Below are 18,617 nucleotides of genomic sequence, written 5' to 3' on the forward strand. Positions count from 1 at the left end.
GCTATGAGAAAGACTTGAATAATCCAGGTGATGTTGCTGATGAAAGGACTTTTGAGCCTGATGGCATATGCCCAATAATTGTGAGGAAGGCAGTGCTTTGGGTACTGGATTTGGGAGAAATTCCAAACATATTACCAGTATATAAAGGCAATTCCGAAATCATGTTTGGTTATTTTGATCTTAACAAAGCATTTCTAATTTTATTACATGACATTGATGAAGGGATAATGGGTGTGATGTCAAGATTAGTTAACAACCAGCACCAAGCATGTATTAATGAAAGGTTTTCTGCTTGCTTGCTTGAGGAATAGTAACCTCAAAATAGCTCACCCATTTGGTGAAATATGATATGGACAGATATGTAGTGTATAGGACCCTCTCTGTTTGGTAATTTATTGAACATTTGCTTGTAGAGATAGTGATATCATAATCCCACTATACAAAGCAATTGTAAGATGCCATCTAGCTTCTGATAATGCAATGACCCAGCCCCTTTCAAAGTCTATCAGTTGTATATGTAGCCTTGTTGACTCACTGTGCACCTTCAGTTTCCTATGTCTGGGTGGTCAATGACACTTTTTTTCTATTGTGCTCATTAATCTTCAGATGAGTCTCTACATTCTTTAGTAAGCGTCTTCCTAGCAAAAAAATTTTCCAACTACCTTATGGTATAACCAACACAGAAGCATATTGAAGGCTGTATTAATTAACACTCACAATAGATATTTTTGGTTGCTAGGATGTTACAGTGCATCTGCATGTGGTATTTAATCAAACGAAAGATAAATATAGTTCTTGCCCCCTAATCTTTTCATGTAATACAAAACTTGGAAAATTGAAATCATTATTATTGATGCTCTGCACTCCAGTTTTCATGCCATTTCCTTACTGTATGCACCACCTTTTCTAGAGTTGTAGCAATAAAGTTTAGGATTCTATTTCTAGTAATGGACAATTTGATGCCCTTTTAGGATGAAATTTATATTCAATGCATTAAATATAATGATATGGCATATCATTTTGTTAGAATGCAAAATCAATGCTGAAGTTTAGTTTGATTGTTATCTGCAAATTTCACATTGGGTTACAGATTGTCTATTACTGGGAAGAATCACATTAACTGTCATACATTTGGTTAATCTGAAAGATATAAATGGCCATTTACATTGGTACTTAATACTGAGAAGTACAAATAGCTTAATCATCATTGTTGCAGAGTTTCCCAACCAAACAAAATTCCTTTACCTGATTCATCTGTGCAGTTGGTAACTGTAAGTCAAGCTGCCCACTGGTTTGATTTGGAAATTTTCTATGAAGAAGCACAAAGAGTACTTTTGCCAGATGGTGCCATAGCATTATATGGATATCTTCTTCCTATTCCCTGTTTGAAAGATGAGTCCCAGACAAAAATGGCTAATGATTTAGTTCAGGAGGTAAGTTTTTTAAAATGCAGTATTTCATTTTACTGAATTCATTTAGACTGTTTGTTCATAAAAATTATGGTTCATATTTACTACCTGTTATCAAGCTCCTCATAACCTTATTTTTGTAAAGATGAACATATTTCAATTGTTGAATGATTGATTCCCTTTAAATTTTCTTTCTGAAATATATTTTGCAGGATAAAGGTTGGCTTCTACTGCTTTATATCATGACTTAACAGTCTGACTACATATTTATCAATACCATACTGCATTTGCCATTTTAAGTTCCTCAAAACCTTGTGGTATTATTATATGTGGACTATAACTATTGTCTTGTTTCAGTTAACATTCCTAGAAGGTAATCAAGTCCTCTGCCCCATTCCTATTCAACTGATCTCATACTGTCATTAACTATGGACGTCACTCATTTCATCCCTGCCATTTGGTCTATAATATACTCCTTCATAGTGATCATTTTTACTGTTGGGATTCTGATATTATCTGCTGAATTAATTAGCTAAGAATGCAAAGAACAGTAAGGAAAGGAATCGACCATTTTGGTCCACTTTTTTTAAAGTTGATACCATTAATCTAGCTGAGAAGGCACCAGGAGCTGATGGAATTGGCAGAAGGTGTAAACAAACTTTGGCTGTTATAATGAGTGACTACAGACCTGTCAGAGAAGGGTACAATACAAGACCATGCTTGACTAATCTAATTAGTTACTATTAAGGTCAGTAAAGAAATAACTTGTCATTTACTTAAATTTCAGTGAAGCTTTAAATGGCCATTACTCTCAGTGGACCTAATTTTATGAGTTGATCCCATAGGGTTTAGAGTTTAGGTCTTGGCTCTTAAAGTATTTCAAATTTGCTGATGATATCCAATCAAACTATCCATCTCCATAATACCAGATGAAAGTTTGTTCCATCAGATCTTCTTGCAGGTTTCAATTGTCACTTCTCAATCTGCCTAACTTGATATAGGACTTTTTTTCCTGCTTGAATGGCATTCTGGAAGTTAGAAAGAAATTATTTATTTATTATTACTAATGCTATTGGTGGAGAGCTATGCCAGATGCACAGCTTGACTTGGTGATTCATCTATTGATGCATCTGCCAATCACAGCCATAAACAGTAAAAAAAAAAAAAAAAACGCCATGCAACATGCTTTTACCATGGAAATCTTTATAAAAACATTGTGAATAATGAATTAGTGCTTATCATTATTTAAAAGCATCAAAACAAGGTAACTTTATTAAACATGTAGCAACAGGCCAAAATTATAAAAAAATTTTTTTTTCTTAAGATCTCAGAAAGAAAAAAAAAAAAACCTACTCTTTAAGACTAAAAATTCCCCATGGGACTTCCTCAGTGTTCCAAAAGGTTTTTTTTTTTTTTTTTTTTGTAAAATATGAAAAGCCCTATATCACAATAGATATTTTTGGTTGCTAGGATGTTACAGTGCATCTGCATGTGGTATTTAATCAAACGAAAGATAAATATAGTTCTTGCCCCCTAATCTTGATATGTCTAAAGTTATCTTGATATGCCTTCATTTGTGTAAGTAATGATTATTCAAAATTATTTTTTTCCTGCATGCAGTTACCATGTCATAGTATTATCCGTTAACAAATACATGCATTACAACTAGTGAGTCCATTATTTTCCCTGGAACAGAAGTAAAGCTAACAGGTTTGCGAATTGGGGATACATTTGCAGTCGTAAAGGGAAGTCTCAATCCAGGGATTGCTTACCTCTTTTACTACCTGCCTTAGTATAATTGGATAGACCCATCTACCCCTAGATTCTTGTTAGAATTTAATACACTATTAGCATTCTCATTGTGGTGCTTCTGTCTGCAGATAATCTGATCAAGAGCTTCTCTTCTTACCTCTCTAACCTGTTGGTGTAGAAAACAGTCGTCTGGAAACTTAAGATCCTCCATAAGACATTCTCACTACCTGTTTTGATTCACTTTGTTATTCCAAGATTTTTTTACATAATTTCCTTTCCATGCAACCTTTCTAAATCAGTAAAAATATCTTCTCATGGCATATCCCAGTTGGTGCCTTTTCAAGGTACAGAAAAGGATGAAACTTTTATTATAATCCTCTTTTCTCTCTTAAACAAAACAAATGCCCCATAAATTGTTGCTGGCATAGAAGTCAAACTTATAATATATTATATACTTTCCCTGAATTCAAGGGAAGCAAAAAGAGGTAATGGTTTTTAGTCCACCATCATATTAAAGACATTCTGTTTCATCAAAATAAATTGCAGTTCCCTTGTATTTTTAATGCCACCAATTATTTTTCTGGAAGGTAAAAGTCCATGAAAATTTAGGTTTTACCTGTACATCTAATTTATCCCATTTTTAAATAAGAGAATATTTACCTATTAAAAAGCTCTTCTCTTTTATCAGAATAAATTGCGTAGTACGAGTTTTGCAAGCAGAGAGAGAGAGAGAGAGAGAGAAAAAAAAAAGTATTATTTAAACCAGTAACATTTATTATGATGTGTGTTCAGCATCTTAAAAGCTGTGGTTTTATTTCAGCTGTATCAAGATCATTTAGGCAGTTACTGGGAATCTGCAAGGGATCTGGTCGATTCTAGTTATGAGAAAATTATTTTGCCATTTAAAGATACTGTCAGGTAAGTGAGGTAGATTCTATAGTTTATATGTTGAAGAGAATTTGTGGCCTTTGAAAAAAGTTAAGCATTCTTCTAGAAATGACCAGCTTACTTTAGGGCTATATATTTTCTCCACAAAAAAAATCCAGTTGTTTTAAAGTGTTCATTTTGTTGTTAGGAAAAAATTCCTTGGTATGCATAACAATTATTGATTCTGATGGTTCTTCTCTGAAAACACAAAACCAATTAACTCTTAAAATTTTTTGTTTCTGGAAGTCTATGTGCCTTTTCACTTTCACTGTGATCAATAGCAATCCCCACAGGATGTGCTGCTAAACCAGATAACAAAAAAAAAAAAAAAAACACTACTTGGTATGACTGTAATTGAAGTAAATTTTTTCATTCTCTCATGGAAATGATATTCTACTGCATATGTGAGAGTGCTTTTTTGAGGTCCACAAGAATCTTTATTTCCCTCTTTAGGGTGACAGGAATTATTACAGAGATCATGAGTACAATGCACAGCTATATAGGATATTTCAAGTCTTGGAGTGCATATCAGTGCCTGTGGAGAGAGAGTCCAGATAAAGCTGATCAAATACTTAAGGACTTTGAAACCAGGTCAGAAATTCATAGTTGCTAACTAATTTTGCTCATTAACATAGTACAGTAATTCATCAGGTAGCAATTCGAGGGTTTAGTGTCAAACAACGTTAACTACAAAATCATTTGACATTTTCTTGGTTTACTGGAAATGTACTTACAGCCTAAGCTAACTTGTAAAGTACTGAGTGATATGCATTGTTATTTGTATAAAGTAAAACTAAAATTATTGCAAAAATAAAATGCAATTTTGTAGTTAGTTGTTTGACACTAAACCCTCAAATTGCAGTGTTCAAAATAAATAGCAACATTTGCTCTCAGCAGTGCCCTAACTTAATTTTATAATAAAGAAATAAATGAAGATTGATGCAATAGAGCACCATATGTTTAAGAGTGTAAGTATTCTATATAATATTGATGTAAATACACCACAGAAAACTCTTAAACAAAAAAAACTGTTTGTAGTTTGAAGGAGCATCATTTTATCTCATATTGTGCTCCTCCTTCATAGAATACGTACTCTTAAACATATGATACATTATTATGTACACCTTCTGGCACCTCTCATATTGTGTGATTATCTTCACAACTGGATTGTCATATCTGCAATACCAGGGTGCCTGCCCACCCACCGACGAAGGGCCAACAAGCCTTGAAATGGTGCCATCTGGGTGGTGGTGGTGCCCACCGAGAATAAGTAACAATAGTCTTCTCTTTTAGTGAAGTGTTACTTATTAGAGGTAGTGCAATACATGCCACCTCATTGTGAAGGAGGAGCACAATATGAGATACAGATAAAATGATGCCACTACAAACGTAGTTTTTTCATTTAAGAGTTTTCTGTGGCGTATTTACACCAATATTATATATAATAAAGAAATAGAATTGTTACCTAAAGTATAAATTAATCTGCAATTGTTATTTAGGAGCTTAAACAGATAGGAAGGGACATAGTTAAACCTCTGGCTATAATAATGGCAGATTGGTCAGGCATATTCTGTCTGATTACTGAGGGACCTAGTAGCTGAAAATGATAGAGGTAATTGCAATTCAACATGTGCTTCTCCAAGAAGCACAAACAAGTTTCTAGATTACCTAAGTAGACATCTGTACTTAAGTGTATAAGGCTTTAAATGCAGGCAAAATCTTTACATCTTTCTTTGATGTCATATATTTGCATACAGCAAAAGCATAATTGACTGTTTGAATAAACTTCCACTAATTAAAATTAGGGTATAAAGCCTGTATTTCATTGCACACAAATATGGACTGATAGTGTCAAGCAAGAGGATAGCACGGAGGCTGCTATAATGTACAGCAGGAATTCTTCATAAACTTCACTCCTCCTAAATGAGGTGCTGCCTGAAAGTTAAGAGAATATTCAAGTGTGCTTTGCTATCATTTACCAATGGGTTGAAATTCTGTGCCTTTTATTTTTTCCCCTACACATATTTGTTTTGTCAAAGTGGATTCATATTTTACAGCCCTTCAGAGAATAAAAAAAAAATGTTGGTTCCAAAGTCAAATGAACCACTTTGTTTGGAAATCTTTAACTTATATGACAATGACTACCAAAACTTTACTGTGCTTGTTTAGAAATTGTTTTCATTAACTAATGAAACACAATCTAATTTTTTTTTTTCCCCTTCCTTACTAGGTTGATGTCTATCATAGGTACCAAGACATCACAAGAGACTCCTTTGTTATTGCAGATAAATCACTTTCTCCTATTGGGAAGGAAGTAAATAATCATGAGACTCTATTGTGTATTTTGACCCATCAGAGAGGAAATTAATAAATAAATTTTAGAATTTGAAGAGCACTGGCTATATAATGTGTATATTAGGATGAGGGGAGATAAAACTAATTAGTTTCACTACATACTTCATGGATTTACTCATTCCCACTGAGAGAGTGAGCAAATTCCTTTCATCAGTGAAATGAGATACAAATGACCTGCTCTTTATGTAGTTTTACTAATTGGAGCATTGAGAGGATAGCCTCCATTTAAATTTAAAAAATTCTGCACTGCTGTCACTATTTATGTGAAAATATACAGCATCTTAATTTGCCAGGTTCCTTCTTTGAACATCTGGAAATTGTGTTTTTGTGGCTTTACCAATAACATTTGTTAATGAAACACCTTGCTCACAGATCTTGTTATATGCTTAAAAAAATTAATACTCTGACCAAAGTTATCACTTTTACAGTCTAGTAGCCACATGGCTGGTTTGTTTGATTTTAAAGAGTTATGCTAATAAGAAGGATATGCACTCCTTTTTCCCCTCTGCTAAATTATTTCATTGTGACAATAGGAGCACTGAAGTGCTTTTGCCTGTAAGTAAAAAAAAAGGTGATGATTCCATTGACCTGTTGTTGGAAATAATCAAAGAGGTAATGTCCAACTAAGATGAGAATTGCGATTTTTGCTGCATATCAATGATTTCTGGCTGAATTAAAATTATATACAGATGTAGCCCATGAAGTCATCCTCTGGTAGCCAACCAGCAGGCATTTCTCATGTGTACCCACAGTTTCTAGAACTGCTTCATATTGTTAGTCTATGTACATTCTGGACAAGGGAAAACTGAATTGCCCTTTAGAAGCTACTTTTTCATAATACAGTAAATGACACTATTAACAAAATAGGACTTAACAGAACTTGTTTTTATGCCTCAGGAACCTTCCCAATAGCACACTGCATCTAAACAAGTTCAATTTCAGAATTTTTACTATATCCAACCATAAGTGAGGGAAAAAAAAAAAATTACTTTATGTAGTTGTTCTATTTCTCCCTCATAGCATTTATAGTCTGAATCCTGAAATGTTACCTAACAATTTCATATAGTATAATAGTGTCATTTATTGTTATATATATATAAAATTTACCTAGACATCTAAATTCCTCTTTTCATAACAGACAGAACTACCAAATACAATACATGATTATTTGTATAAAAGAAAAGTTGAGTAATAAAATGTAAATGGTATATCCTGCTTTTAGTTTTGAACAACTTCTGATGCCAAAGTTGCTGACACTAATCAGAACAATCAAGTCCTTTTCTCATTTTGTCCACTTCGGAACACCACCAGCCCACTTTGTATGAGTTGATCCATCACTCATTGGTAATGAAAAGGACAGGATTATGCTGTAATACTTTTTTTTATCAAAAGAGAGGGGTTATTCCAAACTTCCACATACTCCCTTGTCACAGGAATTGAATCCAAACTGCTCATCTTTTCTCTGTTTGCATCCTCCCCCCAATGAAAGTCAATGTGCTAAATCCAGTTTTAAAACATTGCATTTACCACCTGTGGCTGTTCTTATCATTAGGTAAGAAATATCTGATTCTCACAGTCAATCTGGAAAGTGTAACCCCTAAGAACTTTTGCTTAAGTTATTGATGGTATGCTGAAATCAACAACACAAAGAGCATTATGTGAATTCACCATTCTTTCCTTACATAGCCTTCTGAAGGATATTTTATTGCACACAACTTCTGAGTACTAAAGATTTACAGTTAGTTAGTATCAAAAATAGCCACATGGAGCACTTGTTGGAAAGATGTCTCTAATCAGGAAACTGATTAGTCCATTTGCTTTCTTTCAGCAATCAATGACAGAAAAAAAAAAAGTGTGTGTTGCAAGAAATTACTACTTTGAACATAGAGAATTCCATCACTACAAGAAGAAAGAGATCAATTCAAATTGATAATAGCAGTAGGAATGTTTCCTGGCTGTGGTGCATTACATATACTTCTAATCTTTCGAGTATAGGAAGTTTTGGAAATGTTAATGGGTCTTACAAGCTTCTTGCTTTGGAATATTTTTCATTATCCAGGGCTCCCAGAACTAGAAAAATTCAAATTACTTCTCACAGAAGTGCAGTACAATCCCTATTATCCTGAACACTTAGGACTAACAGTATTAATAATAAGGAAAAAATATATTATCTGGCTCATGTGATGAATTAAATAGAGTTGACAGGTTAATTTTACTCAAGAAAATGTAGGGGGTAAGAGAGAAGCACAAAAAGAAAATGCTAAATATCTATAATTTTAAATTTATGATACATCAATTTTAGACTCATGATTTCAAGCTGTGTACATGGAGCCATTTTCAGTAATAACTACTTTTGAATTATATGCAACACCATCAATGTTTTGTAGGAGTAGAAAATAAATTTGGCTTCCATGAAATCTGTTGATCTTGGTTAACTGAACAGTTACCTAAATCAAACATCAAACTGTCTTGGGATGGTATGCTATCAGGAAATTTCTGTTGAGAAATGATGCAACTGTCCATCATTTGAACAACAGGAATGATACGGCATTGGCCAGTTCCTCCAAGTGATGTATACTGGATGCAACCTTCATTAGATGAAATCATGTGCTGTTTAGGTTTTTTATGCTCTTCTGCCATGTCGTTTGAATGTGATTCTAGTGAAGTGAACTCTTTGTCTGGGGTAGCAGTGAGAGAAGGCATAGACACCTCACCACAAGTTGCACTGTTGTTGGCAACTAAGGATTCACATTTATGAATGTCTCCATCTATAAAAAAAAAAAAAAATCAATTAAGCATTAAGATAATGGCATTATTACTTTACAATGATTTATTTTTTTAATTTAATGAGCAAAATCCTAACAGTTACAAACCATGGTCCACTTAAATGCATTGCTTGACTTAATAAATTTAACATTGTATTACAAATATTACTTTAAAGAATCATGTAAATCTCCAGTGTATCATTCTTACTTAGACAATTGATATATACATTTAAAGCTGTAGCAGTTTTGATTTTCAGGAAACGGTTGTCATATGTGGGTGCTTTAGTGAGTCTCTTGGAGAAATAGATTTCTCCAGTCAATTGTTGAATTTTATCCAGCCTTTTGCCATAAATAGAAAGGTTCATTGTTGTCCATTGAATTGTATCAATAATTAATCAGAATCCATATATGGGGAGCTGTAGTTATAGGCACAAACCTTGCCTAGTTAGCATTTTAAGACAGACACCAATTAAATGTAACGGTTGTGGCAAAAGCCAGTCAAGAGTTCCATTTAGCTTCCCTTGATCTCAATTTTTTTTTCTAGTTTAGCTTTTGGAGTGGAAGTACTCATTCTACTCTACAATGTTTCATCAGTTGGAAGTTGTGCAATATAAATGGTAGAAGTATAGATTCCATCAATGTCGATCCACTGATGATATTCGGGCTTATGTTACCCATTTATGGACAAATTCAATAGAAAATTTCAGTGAAACACAAGCAGTTGTTCTTCATGTCTCAAAGGCTTTCGATTGTGTTTGGCCTAAAGGTCTTCTAAACAAGTTTCCATCATATGGTTTGCCAACTGTTTTTTTTTTGCAATTAGTTATCCAGTTTTTTCTCTGACCACTCACTGAGGGTGATGACTCTGTCCTAACTTTTCCACTAATGCTGGTGACCCCCAAGGTTCAGTTCTTTACCCCACGTATGTTAATGACCTTCAATTGACCGAAAACCCTATCCATAGTTTTGCTGATGATAGCACATTGCATTCCACTTCCAGTTTGAGAAACCTTGCCCTCCCTAATCAGCTTCAACTTCTCGAATATCTGCTACCAATTCCTTAAATGTAATTTTCAGTGGGGCAAAGACAAACTTAGTTGATTTCAATCCCTCTAAAACTCAGTCCTGTCTTATATCTTGCAAAAAGGATTATTCAGCTCCTATGCTTTGGTGACACTGACTTCTAGGCAAGATGATATATCTCTTCTGACACAAGCACATTACAAATATTGCTTCCTCTGCATCTAAAAAACTTGGTTTTCTCTTTTGCTCTCAGCGTTACTTTTCTTCCAAACAGCCGTTCACTCTGTACAAATCGCAAATCTACCCTACCATGGAATATTGTTCCCACATCTGGGGTGGTGCCCCCAAAACCTCTCTCAGGCTTCTAGATTCCATTTAGAAGAGGGTAGTTAGGTTAATTAATGACTCGTCTCACAGACGTACTGTTTCTGCTGCATGCCTTTTCTACAGATACTTCCATGGGCATAGTTCTGAATTGGCTTCTATAATTCCTGCTCTCTCTTTCAAAACAGTCCGAACATGTGCTGCCGCCAGCCATTTACTGTCCAACTTCAAACTCACAGAATCAACTTTTCATCTTCCTACCGTTTTCTGGAACAACCTTCCTTAGTGTGTAATTTCCGGAAATTAGAGTCTACAGAATCTAAAGTCTACTGTCAACAAATATCTTCTTTCATCTCCTCCAACCCATGCACAGTACTATAGGTTCTAATACCTGTTGTTTGGGGTTTTCATAAAAAAAAAAAAAAAAAAAAAAAAAAAAAAAAAAAAACACCGATATTTCTTTCTTTTTTTTCACGAGACCCAAGTGTCCTTATACATTCTTGAGAAAGCTGGTAACCAGGCATCAAGTGATCTGGTGGACTTCAGTTAGTTTTTAACATTGCTTCACTAGAAAGAGAACTGAATTTAGTTTTCCTGACCAAGGACTATTGTGCAGAAATCCTTCCAAAGTGAAGATTAAAAACTGTTGGTGTAATAAATCTGTAAATAACATAACAAACTAATTGCTTTATTTCAGCCAAAGATGTATTTTGAGGATAAGTGAGGATAACTGCCTAGAATTATCTGCTTGTTTTCTCCAGTAGCACACATTGAGTTAACAAGGTCAGCACACTCTGGAGTAAGTTTTCAGTGGCAAAGATGCAAATAAACATTATAATCATGAAATGCTACATCTGTTTTCACATTTCTTTCTATGCATTGGATACAGTAAACATGTCATATACTGCTTGTATTAAGCATGATGCACTGATGGTGCACACCCAATGCTCAACTTGTTATGGGGGAGGAAGATTGTGTATGCTGGGCTCCACTATTCAATCCTGATATGTTGTGTTTGCAAGGTGCAATTTTTTTTTTCAGACAAAACAAAACTGAGGTTATTCTCCACATGCACCTTAGTGATTTCTGACGAAAGAACCTGAATACAATATATTCTTTACATATTCTGAATACAATATATTTCTGAACTATCTTCCAGGCTTTTTGGAGGTCATTAGATAGATGAGTAGGCATATTTAACAGAACTTGTTTTTGTCTCAGGATGGTTAAAACTTTGGACACCCCCCCCCCCAATAGCACACTGCACTAAGAATGAACATAAACTGAAAAATTTCACCTTAAGTAACCAGATTACCATTCTTTGTCATGCTTTTATCACTAAGCAAGTCTCATTTGCTAATGACACCTTCAGTGCCGGATTAAAGCAACTGGAGGTCCTGGGCAGCCCAAAATTAATAGACCACGAGAAACAAAACCTCATTCTATTCTTTATCTATTCAATTAAAGTGGAACGTTGATAAAAAGATGGTTTATAACCTTTAATAAGTTTACAAAAGTATGGAATTAATGAAGACGTTCACAGGGGAATCATAGCTATGTTATAACATTAAATTATATACAAAGTCAGAACAGTTTATTTCGAGCATTTTTGGATGCAAACTTATCAATTATATCATTAAGTTGCAATTTATCATTTTCTATGCAGAGAATGCTTAGATCTTGGGACATTGTTGACCATAGATCATTCTTTATCCTTTTTAGTCCAAAAAATGATTTTTCGACTAGACTAAGGTCAACATCCTTTGGATACTCTTGTATCAACATCTCGACACCATTGTGAATCTGTTCCTTGGTTGCTTGCAGGTTCACCAAAAATGAAAAATTGCCAGCTACACTCCTATCTAGGTTGGCTTCAAGAGCATCCATGACAGGGATAAATGAATTTACCCTAAACTTGTCTCATCGTCGTTTTGTTTTTTTCGTACTCTGCCTTCTTTTGACAGTTTTGTACTCTACATCTGGTAGAGTAAATTTTGCTTACTGTTCAATTTCATCAAAATTAGCCCAAGTGTTTAATAGAAACTTCAATAGTGAGGTGTAAATATTTGCACATGTGCTCAATGAAATTTGTGAACTTTTGAGTTTTTATAAACTCAAAAGTTCACAAATTTCATCTAGCAAATGTGAAGCATGAAAATGAATTCAAAACTCTTCCAGCCTGTCGTCTAGTATCTCCTTTTTCAGTTTCATCAATGTTAGCATAACTTTCGCTAATATCTGCAGTAGCTTTGGTGTGAACCTCCCATCTTGCATCTGATAAATGTTTAGGAACTTTTGATTCAAGAGGCAAGAAATTTTTTAGCACTGCCCATCTTTTAGTAGAAGCTGAGAAAAAAAACATTAATAAAACTCATTTATTGTGCCAAAAAAATTCACTGCATCCAGGCACAGGTCAACTGTGGTTCGTCCAACTAGATTTAGGAATGTCCAGTGCATGGAATAAACTTTGCAAACGTGTTCCTTTCCAGAATTTTTTGTTGAACGCCGTTATACTTTTCAGCCATATTGGCTGCATTGTCATATGACTGTCCTCTACATTTACTGAAATCTATTTCAAGTTCACTGTCAGCTCAGCCATACTTTCACCAGTGTGATCTTTCAGTTCAAAAAAACTCAAAAGCGTTCAACTGGTAAGCCAGCACTAGGAGAAACATATCTAACAATGACAGTAATTTGATCAACAAGTCCTGAACTGACTGATAAACTAAAATAACCTGCTGGTTTGATGTCGCTGAGTAGTGATTCTCGAACTTTATTAGCCATAAACTGGATAACCTCTTCACATATGGTTTTGGATAAGTATGATAGCTGACCAGAGCCCTTATATCCATACTGATTTATGTGAGCACACAGGAAGGGATCAAATTTGGCAATTAATTCAAGAAATCCAAGAAAGTTGCCATGTTCTTCCAAAAGAGAAATCACTGCAATAACTAGTGGAAGTACATGCCTCCAGTAATCCTGCTCTGCTTTGATTTGCTCTTCCAGTTTTGATGTGAGCGTTTGACCACGCTTTCTTGTTAAGTATGTTAGCATAGAGTTCCCGTGAGTTTGAACAAGATAAGCGTGATGCCAATCATCGAATCCAGTAGAAGCTAAAGAGGTAGTTTGGTTAGAGAAAAGTTTGCACACGAAACAGTAGACTTTTCCATTTGTGGGAGAATACACTAGCCATTCTCAAGGGTAGGTTTCTCCATTTACTTTGATGAAATGGAATAAATTCTTTGAGCAGAACCGGGCTCGGTTTTTGTATGTTCACTTAGAATTGGTAAAAGGTCCATAAACCTACGTCATTGTCTCTGAAATCACTAGTATGAACAGTTGGTATCTTTGTGTCTGCAATGCTAGGGTTTCGCTGAGATCATTTGCTTTGTTTTCCAGTCTTTAAGACAGTAATGAGCTTGAACTGCTTCTTTTGGTGCTATCTCGTGTCATGTTCCTTCAGCGACTTGTGTTAATTCTTTGGCTGTAGGTCCTGTCACTTCCTCCAGAAATTTCTGTACTTGTAGTGGTAGTTACTAACAACAGTTCTCTGGAGGCTGTGTTCTGTAAATAAACTGGTTGTTCTTCAGACTGCTCAGTGTAGTCTACTTGATTTTCTTCTGTTTGTAAACACGAATGTTCTGTATCTGAGGGATTATGCAGGACTGTTTCTGCCTGCTGTACAAAGCCATATGATGTGATTGGCTTTAAACGCTTGAGTATTTTTTTTTTTTTTTTTTGTCATTTTCATTTACTAGCACCACTTTCACATTGCTTACTCATTATTTTCATGAAAAGTCAAAATTAAATATCATTATGATTTACAATGATACACTTGTATTGCTTCATAGCTGACTTTTCATATGATTCTGAGTAGCTTTAAAGCCTCCACGGACTTTACTAAACAGTAAGTATGCACTTGTGTAACTGTTATGCAGTCATAGACTCATATGTCACGTGTTTAATGTTACTAAGCAACCGGGCTTAGATAGTAAAATCAAGGATTCAAGGGCGAGTGCGTTTGGCACTCCCATCAATGAGTTCCTGAATTTTGGCCTGGGTACACCCCTGATTTTTATTGTCACAAATGAAATAAAATTAATGGTAAATTTTTAAAAAAATTTTTTGGCAGGAGGCTGTGGCCCTCCCTAGATTATGAGGCCCTGGACACTTTTGGATGTGACTAATTCAATCAGAAGGCACTCAACATTATCTTATAATTGGGGATTTCAGCTTCCCAGATATAGACTGGAACTTGTGTGTTGGTCATTTGCAAGACTTGTGGATATATTGGATGATTGTTTTCCATAGCAGCATGTTCGAGAAGCAACCAGAGGGAGCAATAGTCTTGATCTGATTATCAGCAGTGATACTTTATACATTAAGGATCTGCAGATAAAGGAACCACTAGGTTCCTTTAGGCAAAAGTTTCTGCTTTTGTAAAGGTGACTACAGTGGTCTCAACTGATGATGTTACCAACAGAAAATTCTAAATGGGAAGCATTCAAGGAATTAATCTTAGAAGCTACGAGTCTTTTCATACCAACTAAGAAATACCTCGGTTTTCAATTAAATTTAAGTTGAAAACTTACTGTACATATTAAAACTCAATCAATAGCCTAGACATGTACTCTGCATATATGCTGCGTTGTCGTAGCCTAGGTACGGGTACATATATGGTGCAATGCCAACTCTATTGTCTCATATATGCTGCACATATGCCAGTAGACCCCCTTCCCTCAGGCAGTCAGTGGCAACAGTGTTCAGTATTCTTAATTCCATCCTGACGAGACGATGTGATAGCTTTTCAAACTTTCCATTTCACCCCTTTAAATACGATCAAAAATATATATGCATCTTGGTTAGAAATCATTGCCTACAACATGTGTTATGTTTGGCAGCATATGTTTTGCCCCATTTGGCAATGATTTCATTGTTTTTGAATCGCAAGTTCAGATAATTGCCAAAGACATTGTGAAGATTGGAAAAGACTTGGGATTCGAAACTTTGAACACTACCAACGTACATGACTACACTGACCCACATGCAAATAACTTAGATGAAACAACTCTCCTTGAAATTGATAAGAAAATTGCATATGAAGTGGCACCAAAAGAATTGAAAGTTTTTCGGGGCTTGACAGCCTGCGAGGCAATTATGAATGGAGATACAAATGTTTGATGCATCGAGATATGGCAAATTTTATAAGATGGGATTCAATGCTACAAAGACTTGTATGCCAAGAAAAAGAAGAAATGACTTCACCAAACTTCATTTTTGAAATACCCAAATAACAATAAAGCTTTTTTCTCATCTCTCATGATGTTACCTTTTCATTAATAAAATTTTTGCAATATTTTTATTTCAAATCCTTTTAATTGGCTATCAAGTGCAAATTGTTTATAGATTTATTATAATTTGTTTATTTAGACTGTTTATCTGGTATGTATTCATTTAAAACCCATTATAATTATACCTCAATCAGCGCGGTTTCACATAACCAACGGAACAGTTTCGGTACCGATTATCAGTGCTATGCGGGGTATTGCTGTACTGTTCAAGGTTTAGGCCTAAATCGGATGAACTAATGAGACTCATGAAAAAGGAGGTTAGGCAAGCAAAGGTGGATTATGAGAAATCTTTGGCAAAAGATGTAAAGACTTCTTTACATAAATAAACTCTAGCAGGAAGAGGATGAACCTGTTGTTGATGATTCTGCTCAGGTAGCTTAAAAACTGAATGAGTATTTTGCATCTACATTCATACGAGGAATTCTGTAGGGAAGTAGAGGCCAGAAGTTTATCAAACTCTAACAGGAAGTTAACTTGCTCACTGGCTGCAATAGTGGCACAACTCAAAATTCTTAATTTTTGAGTTAATACAACTGATGAGATTGGGATAGTGGACTCTACATTTATGTAATAACAGTAGAAAGTGAGATCAATATTATCTCGCTACGTGACACAAGTGTCGTTATGCCATCTGAGTTTTTACTGCATCGAGAAGCATCAACAGTGGTACTTCTTCAGTGTGCCTCAACCTTGGGGCTAAATGGAGCACGGTCTGTGTGCAATAGTGATTCTTTTTTGAGTTGTGCCAGTATAGGAGTGTAATGCAATGCAAATTTCTTGTAGGTCATATGCAAAACGAGGGTGACTGTGCAACTCATTATTACAGAAAAATATTAGAAAATCACTAGTCTGGTCCTGTATTTTTCCCCATCACAATATGTTACATTAACTAGAACTGCCAGAAAGACAGGAAACCCTTTCAAGGTGACAGAGATGAGTCACTGCAATTTTTACAACCTGAAAGATTTCACCTGACACACTTCTATGAAATTTAATGAAAATACTGATGAAGTGAAATTTAACGACATTGCTAGCTTTAAAGCAGAAAAGCAGCATTTGGACTCTTTATTTTATAAAACATCATACAAACAGGATGAATATAAATCAGTTAATGTTAAAGCTAGTAAAACAAGAAAACCTTTGGAGACTTCAAATTAAAAAGGCTACAAGGGTTCCATTCCAATTTCAAAAAAGAAACAGTGAGCTCAACTGTTTGTTAAACAATAACACAATTCCCAAATGTCATTCCGGCTTTTATAACAGTCTAAAAGTTAATTTACGGAAGGAATAAATTTTTCTAAGAATGACTTAAATTCTTCCATTTTCCTTGTTTGTACACCAATATTATCTCGTATTAAGTACTAACTTCTCATTTTTATTTATGCTTTACCACAATTATGTTCTCAAAGATTAAAATGTAGTTCATATGTGTTCCTGAGTTTATGAATATAAATAAAGCTCTTGTTTAATGGTTTTCTTTTTGTTCTCCATCTCTAAGAGACTCCAGTCACAAATTTTGAGTGTTTGTCGGTGCAATAGTGGCACAACTGAAAAGGGGGGGATTAAATTTTCGCATATTCTGGTTACCCGCAAGGGAATGTTGATCAAGCCAGCCTAATTTTGAGTACCACTGGGTATAATGAGATGAATCACAATATATTTCAACAGTCACATGATTTCTTCAATTCTAAACAAATTAATTTTAAAAGCCAAATTTTCCTCATTGATTATCTCAGAACTACGATTTTTGAGTTATGTCACTATTGCAGCCAGTGAGCGAAATGATTTTATAATAACTGAGAAGAGGGCATAAGAAAGGCACCTGGAATTCATCCAGTTATATTAAAGCAGACAGCAAAGGAAGGAAGTAAGCTGGCCCTTAGCCATGATTATGAGGCATCCTTGGACAAGATAGGTGAAAATGTATCCCCAATTCACAAAGGGGGATTGAAAGGTGAGATGACTAATTACAGAACTGTTAGTTTAACTTGTGTTCCAAGGAAAATAATGGCATCACTGGTTAAAGAAACACTGCAGTAATAATTCAGACACAGCATGGATTTGTTAAGGGAAAGTGTCTGACCAATCTAACTGAATACTATGATGTGGTCACAAAGGAACTGGATGCAAAAAATAATTTTGATATCACATACCAGGTGGTTATAAAATAAGTTTCCCTATTCAGGAGATCCTAGGGTCGAAACTGTTAGAGATATCGGTGGGTATGTCATTTAGGGTATGGAGAAGCGATTTGTAGAAGAATAAAATTAGTTCAAATTTCTGCACCAGAGGAAAAATTGGCACTGTTAACATGAGATGGAATACTTAACTTAGGATTAGATTTTAATATCAAAACTTAGAAGTCTACACACATTGTTCTATGTGCTTTCCTTCACTTGAGATGACATTCTGAAAACAGAGGACTGCATGCGGCAAAGTTTTACATAGCATCTCAGTGGGGATGTTGGGATATATGCTTTCCTTCACTTGAGATGACATTCTGAAAAAGGAGGACCGTCTGTGGCACAGTTTCGTATAGTATCTCAGTGGGGATGTTGGCTTGTAATGCTTGCTTTCAAATCGACAAGCATCTGTATGCCGCCACAGTAAACTGTCTTTCTCACTTTCCCCATAGCCAGAAATCACACAGATTGAGATCTGTGATCAGGCTGGCCAGAACTGCGGAAAGTCTTTAGAAATTATGCGAT

The 18,617-nt window shown here is 35.0% G+C and overlaps 2 protein-coding genes across 2 annotated transcripts in view; one reads left to right on the forward strand and one right to left on the reverse strand.

Annotated features, from left to right (window-relative positions):
• The window catches only part of LOC150089450 (putative methyltransferase DDB_G0268948), a 28,469-nt gene extending 21,991 nt beyond the window's left edge, over positions 1–6,478 (forward strand). Inside the window, exons 4-7 of the mRNA XM_090368604.1 lie at positions 1,217–1,433; positions 3,982–4,079; positions 4,542–4,679; positions 6,319–6,478. Coding sequence (XP_090224730.1) covers positions 1,217–1,433; positions 3,982–4,079; positions 4,542–4,679; positions 6,319–6,406 — 541 coding nt within the window. The 3' untranslated portion in view covers positions 6,407–6,478. The remainder of the gene's footprint in view (positions 1–1,216; positions 1,434–3,981; positions 4,080–4,541; positions 4,680–6,318) is intronic.
• Positions 6,479–8,816: 2,338 nt separating this feature from the next.
• LOC150089451 (protein aurora borealis-like) overlaps positions 8,817–18,617 on the reverse strand; it is a 119,396-nt gene continuing 109,595 nt past the window's right edge. Inside the window, exon 9 of the mRNA XM_090389986.1 lies at positions 8,817–9,211. Coding sequence (XP_090246112.1) covers positions 8,817–9,211 — 395 coding nt within the window. The remainder of the gene's footprint in view (positions 9,212–18,617) is intronic.

Source organism: Mastigoproctus giganteus, chromosome 2, assembly GCF_048544385.1.
Source record: "Mastigoproctus giganteus isolate SK-2022 chromosome 2, ASM4854438v1, whole genome shotgun sequence".
Taxonomy (NCBI): Eukaryota; Metazoa; Arthropoda; class Arachnida; order Uropygi; family Thelyphonidae; genus Mastigoproctus; species Mastigoproctus giganteus.